Source organism: Bos taurus, chromosome 14 (assembly GCF_002263795.3).
Source record: "Bos taurus isolate L1 Dominette 01449 registration number 42190680 breed Hereford chromosome 14, ARS-UCD2.0, whole genome shotgun sequence".
Lineage (NCBI taxonomy): Eukaryota > Metazoa > Chordata > Mammalia > Artiodactyla > Bovidae > Bos > Bos taurus.
Genome location: NC_037341.1, coordinates 65824241 through 65830712, shown reverse-complemented (window position 1 = coordinate 65830712; position 6472 = coordinate 65824241). Strand labels below are relative to the sequence as shown.

Genomic DNA, 6472 nt, shown 5'->3' with positions numbered 1-6472 from the left:
GGCTCCCGCTCCGGATCCCGCGGGCTGCGGCGCGCGTCGTTGTCTCTCCTCGGTGCCGAGGGGCGCGCGGATCTAAAGGGCGGGGGGGTGGGGGGAGGTGGCTCTGCGATCGTCGGGGCCACGCAGCCACCTGTGAGCCTCCCGCAACTGCGGACGGCGGCGGCCTCTCTGGCCGGAGACAGGAGGCGCTCGGCGGACCCCGCCCGCCCGCCGGGCGCACACACAGGCGCACACACACTCAGAGCACCCTCGCGCACACGCACAGCCAGCCGGCAGCGGCGGCCGCAGCGATGCTCGCCTGCAGGTCGGGGAAGTTTCCCGCCGGCCTCGGCCGCGGGCCCCAGAGCTCGCAGGTAAGCGCTTCCAGAACGCGCAGGGAGAGCCTGGGTAGCTCCGCCGGGTAAGGCGCGGCGCACGCGGCTCCGGGGCACGGCGCCAGGCGGGCGGGGGAAGCCCGGGGCGGAGGACGGGTCTTCAGTCTCGGGGGGCTGGACTCCGGCGACGCCGGGCCGGCCCCCTTACCCTGTTCTGGGGTTAAGGATTCGAGAGGTGGATTTCCCCGCCACCCCCCTCCCGAAGCTACGCGCCCCCCCATCTCGGCCCAGCCCTGCCGGTGCGCATCCCAGCTCTGGTCCCGCCTGTCTGCGGCGAGAGGGCGGGGGCGTCTCCTCGGCCCGCCCACGGGCAAGGTCAGCTAGCAGCTCGCGGAGCTGCTGGGGTGCGACCCCGGGCAGCGGAAAGCGACCGACAGAACCCCCAGGATGGGTGTGCGGGCGCGGCCATGCTAGTAGAAACATAACCCACCCTCCCCAACTCCAAGCCTTTCTTTGGGAGGCGGGGAGGCAAAGCCCAGAGAACGGTCCTCCCATCCCAGTGTCCTTCAGTACTCAGAGACCCGCTGGAGAGAACTGGGCGCGCTAGAGACGGATGGGGACAAAGGAGGGGGAGCCCGAGCCCTGAGCGCCGGGCGCTCACCCGACGCGCTTGCTTTGGCTTACAGGTGTAGCGCCCCCGCGCGGCGCGGGCGGCCGGGTGTCTCCAGCATGACTGGCCAGAGCCTGTGGGACGTGTCGGAGGCCAACGTCGAGGATGGAGAGATCCGCATCAACGTGGGCGGCTTCAAGAAGCGGTTGCGCTCGCACACGCTGCTGCGCTTCCCCGAAACGCGCCTGGGCCGCCTGCTGCTCTGCCACTCGCGCGAGGCCATTCTGGAGCTCTGCGACGACTACGACGATGCCCAGCGCGAGTTCTACTTTGACCGCAACCCCGAGCTCTTCCCCTACGTGCTGCACTTCTACCACACCGGCAAGCTTCACGTCATGGCAGAGCTGTGCGTCTTCTCCTTCAGCCAGGAGATTGAATACTGGGGCATCAACGAGTTCTTCATTGACTCCTGCTGTAGCTACAGCTACCACGGCCGCAAAGTGGAGCCCGAGCAGGAGAAGTGGGACGAGCAGAGCGACCAGGAGAGCACCACGTCCTCCTTCGACGAGATCCTGGCCTTCTACAACGACGCCTCGAAGTTCGATGGGCAGCCCCTGGGCAACTTCCGCAGACAGCTGTGGCTGGCGCTGGACAACCCCGGCTACTCGGTCCTGAGCAGGGTCTTCAGCGTCCTGTCCATCCTCGTGGTTCTGGGGTCCATCATCACCATGTGTCTCAATAGCCTGCCAGACTTCCAGATCCCTGACCGCCAGGGCAACCCGGGCGAGGACCCCAGGTTCGAAATCGTGGAGCACTTCGGCATCGCCTGGTTCACCTTTGAGCTGGTGGCCAGGTTTGCCGTGGCCCCCGACTTCCTCAAGTTCTTCAAGAACGCCCTAAACCTGATTGACCTCATGTCCATCGTCCCCTTTTACATCACGCTGGTGGTGAACCTGGTCGTGGAGAGCACGCCTACCTTGGCCAACTTGGGCAGGGTGGCCCAGGTCCTAAGGCTGATGCGGATTTTCCGCATCTTAAAGCTGGCCAGACACTCCACTGGCCTCCGCTCCCTGGGGGCCACCCTGAAATACAGCTACAAGGAAGTAGGGCTGCTTCTGCTCTACCTTTCTGTGGGGATTTCCATCTTCTCTGTAGTGGCCTATACCATTGAAAAGGAGGAGAACGAGGGCCTGGCCACCATCCCTGCCTGCTGGTGGTGGGCCACCGTCAGTATGACCACCGTAGGGTATGGGGATGTGGTCCCGGGGACCACGGCAGGGAAGCTGACCGCCTCTGCCTGCATCCTGGCAGGTATCCTGGTGGTGGTACTGCCCATCACCTTGATCTTCAATAAATTCTCCCACTTTTATCGGCGCCAGAAGCAACTTGAGAGCGCCATGCGCAGCTGTGACTTTGGAGATGGAATGAAGGAGGTCCCTTCCGTCAATTTAAGGGACTATTATGCCCATAAAGTTAAATCCCTCATGGCGAGCCTGACGAACATGAGCAGGAGCTCGCCAAGCGAACTAAGTTTAAATGATTCCCTACATTAGCTGGGAGGGCTTGACATCCTCAAACCCACATTGCTGAGCTGTCTCTTGTGCCCCTGGCACAGTCCAGGTACCCTAGGGTTATGGTGTGAGGAGTATGCCCAGCCCCAAAGGGGAGAGAATGCATGGGATCTGCACCCCAGGTTGCTTTTACAGTATTTAGGATCATTTTTAGAGGGTGGTGTGTCTGACACCATGCCTTTGCACCTTTCAGTGAAATGACACTCACTGGTCTTCGCATCGTGGGCATAAAATGTTCACCTTTCTGCCGGATGAGTACCACCTAGAATGCTAATTTCTCTGTTCATTGTGTTCTCTCATCTAGTGCTCATGGCCCAGGACTGTCTCTGAGTTGTTTGTGCTCCTGTTTCTGAGGCTGTCATGTGAATTCCATAAAAAAGCCCCCACGAATATGTCCTGTGGAAACACATCTGTGGGGCCTGCAAGGATAGGATGAGGTTTTGCTCACAGTCAGGTGAAAACAAAATCTCAATTATTTATCCATTGCTTTCATTTAGTTTTAATATCAAACAAAGAGAATGTGAAGTTAAGTAGACATGACCGATTCAAGTCTGCGAGTTGTTTTTGTCAATGATCTGTATTGTGACTTGCATGGGTACCCTGCTCACCTTTCAAATGATGTACACCCCTGTTCGCCTCTTAATGTTGCTCTTTAGAGAATGTTAGTTTGTTAAACATGTAGTGAAGACTGAAATTTTCCCCAAGAATAGATGCATTAGGGCTAGGGACTTCAGCTAAACATAGGCCAAATCGCATGATGCTTGAAGATCTTTCAGAATCAGGCCTCATTCTTTCCTGGGTGGTTGCAGGGACATTTATTTCTTGCTGAGGTTGCTGGTCTAGGTCATTTGACCAAACTTTGCTGTCTTAGCTATTAGCATGTTTCTGAAATGTTTCTTTTTTAAGGTGTTTAGAAATAAGATCGTGTTGTCTTTCTCAACTAACAAGTTTACTGTTGTATTGTCTTTCTGAGGCAAACGTTGGGCTGCTAGCAAGGGCAGTAGCTTAGAAAATTTTGTTACCTGCTCTGAAAGCTTAGATAAAGCTTTTATTTCCAAGCAGAGTTTACTTAGATAATTTTGCTTCTAGGATACGGTATGTAACACACAATGCTCTAATCACCCCAGAGTTCCTGGTATGACATGGACACCCGGTGGCATGAAAGTGTGTACTCAAAATATAGACAAGTGGCTTATCCAGGATGGAAATATTATAGTTCTTATTTCCATTTCAGCTGCCTTTTGTTGGGGGGAAGGTTGGTGGAGGCCAGGAGAAAGGAAAGAGTTGTAAAACAAAAAAGCATTGTTAATAAAATGTCATATATAATTGCAAACTTCTTGAAAAGCTTGATGCTATTTTAAAGACCCTTAAACTTTCAAACTTGGGTTGAAGATTAAGAACTCTTTCCTTTTCCAAAATGCCCTCCCTCCTTCTTCTTCAGTTAAGCAGCATGTAGCATTTTGAAGGGTTAACTTGGGTCATTCTCTGTTATATTCTAGGTAATCAGATGGTGTTCCAGTTGGCCTCCGTTGTTGTTCTTCTTTGTAAAGGCTACAGAATCCAGGGGTCCACACGTGGAGTTAGGCAGGCTTTTTCTCCAGGGCTTGGATCTTCCTTAAAAAGGTCCATTTTGTCTCTTAGTTGGTTGAAGGTAGTACATACCCTTCAGATAGAGTGAGGATCTTGTCAGAGGCTTTATGTACTTGTAGTTGCCATGGCTACACAGAGAGGGCCATTTGTTGGATGAATGCACTAGTCACTTACGCCTTTGGGTCCCCAGTTCAAATCTCTCCATCAGACTGGAGCCTCGTAGGGAGCAGGGAGGCAGCCACCTCCTAGTGCTACCTGGTCTACCATCTACTCCATTTCTCAGAGTAAGGAAAGGTTTATCAGGAAAGGTGAGATGCCTTAGGGGCAACCAGCCACCAAGTCAGAAGAGCAGGGTTATTTCTCAGAATTTGCACATGTAGCACTTGGCTTTGGCTGATGTTTGCAGCACCAGAAGGCAGAGAATTTATGAAATCATCTCCAGCTGCACTGGGGCAGGTGATGGTACAAATTCGTGAAGACTGTTCAGTTTGCCAAGGCTGATGGTATTGGGTCACTGAGCATGGTATCCACAGTCACTGACCAGAACACTTGTGAAAAGAGGAAACAAGGCCGGAGGCTGAATAGCTCAGTCACTCTCCTCAGTATTCTTTTTAAACAGGAAGGTTTTTACCACTGAAACAAAGATACTTCTAGTGGTTACTCTTTGCTGATATGAAAGCTGGAAAACTTGACTTTTCATTTTGGTGATGACTTGCATTTATCTGGTGCCTTTCATTGGGGGAATCCCAAAGTGCTTTAGAGACTGTCTTTTTAATATCTTTTGTACATATATATATATATATATACTCTTATAAAATATTATTTTGCCCATCCTGGAATTTCAGTCACTTCCAAGCATGAGAATAGCCTAATAGCATTGAGGGCTCCAAGCAGTGGTTTCAGATAAGAGGGCGAGAAACCAACCCAGCTGGCTTGAACACTGGAGTTAATTCCCACAGAGAATGGAGATGAAACTCTGATCCAGGGGGAAAGAACCCTTCCTTCCTTTCCCACAAAGTAGCACCGAGGTACCAGATACACAGGTCACGAGAGCTCTCGGTGGGGCTTTGATTAACCTTGTCAGATAACATTTGATGGAGCAGTTTCTTCTGGTCCCTGAAACTATTCGGTGCAGGGAAGGAGTTGGGAAGGGGTCAGGGGAATTTTCTGTTCTGTTTCTGGAGTTGAGAGTATGATTATGAGCTGACAGCTTTGGCCACCAGGCTGCCAGACTGACCCATCAACCCCCTTTGGAGGACACAGACGAAGCTTCAAAGCACCTATGTCCAGCTGTGGGCTTGAGAACAGCTTCGCTGCCAACACTTGAAGGTTGTTCTTTTCAATGCCACTGAGACAAAGATATAGGTCATGCTTTTCTCGAAATGTATGTGATAAGCATTTTGAGAGCGCTGGCTGGGAAGTGACACCATGTCTTTACTGCATAGATGCATGTTGGTTATCGTCCAGTGTTTTCTGTCAACCCCCTACATTTCCTGGCTTTGTTACCAAGGAGGGGCATGTTGTAATGCCGAGCTGATGTGTAGCTCCTAAGGTAGTAATTGGTATTTACCGCTTGGATTTGTTATTTCTACTCGTCTTAGTGTTCAAATAATGGACTACCTGCTAATTCTTGCTTCACTTCGAAGAAAATGATATGTTATGCACTTTGGGATAGCCGTGATCTGTACAGGCTGTGTGTTATCTCCTTGAAAGCTTAACTGGTATTTCTTGTATGTTTTAACAGCATGACTTGTTACAGAGTTGTAATTTTAAAAAATCAAGAATGCTGTATTTGTGCTGTCAGTTTTAACACTCATTAACATGCTACTGTGCAGGCATTGATGCAACCCCGAGGAGCCCTTCTGTGTGACGGCTGCATTTTAGCCTCTGTGCCTTGACTCAGCAATGAGGGGTAACACTGACACACTCAGGGCTCCAGCCTCGAAGAGTATGAGGATTAAATAGAAAATGGTTGCTGACCCTCCCTTAGGGCACTTCAGTTACACATGGAGTGGCAAACACAACAAGGGTGTTTGACACTGGGAACCAGATTTCTTGAGAAAGTCTGGGCTTTTTGAACATTTGTGGGGAAGGAAGAGGAGTCCATTCTTCTTTGGGGGTATGGAGAGGTGGGGTCCTTTTTTCACCAGGACCTGGAGCAACCAGCCTGCTCTGTTGTGGGAATGGTTATGAATTATTGGAGCCCCTGTGAAACAGACACCCCTGGTAGGGTTTTCCCCCTCCTGTCTTGTTCAGTACTACCAACAGGTCTGCTAGTGCCAACCTCACCCCACCTGGTTGCCATGCCCCCCATTGCTACAGTGCCTCCCTGGCAGCAAGTTGGGGTCCTGGGAAACCAGAGTGTCTTGGCTGGTTTGCTATGACTA

The 6472-nt window shown here is 51.8% G+C and overlaps 1 protein-coding gene across 1 annotated transcript; it reads left to right on the top strand.

The window, feature by feature from the left end:
• The first annotated feature begins 928 nt into the window (after window positions 1–928).
• Window positions 929–5888, top strand: KCNS2 (potassium voltage-gated channel modifier subfamily S member 2). The gene has a single exon (XM_015474521.3). The coding sequence runs from the start codon at window positions 1044–1046 to the stop codon at window positions 2475–2477; it is 1434 nt and encodes a 477-aa protein (XP_015330007.1). The 5' UTR covers window positions 929–1043; the 3' UTR covers window positions 2478–5888.
• Window positions 5889–6472: the final 584 nt, after the last annotated feature.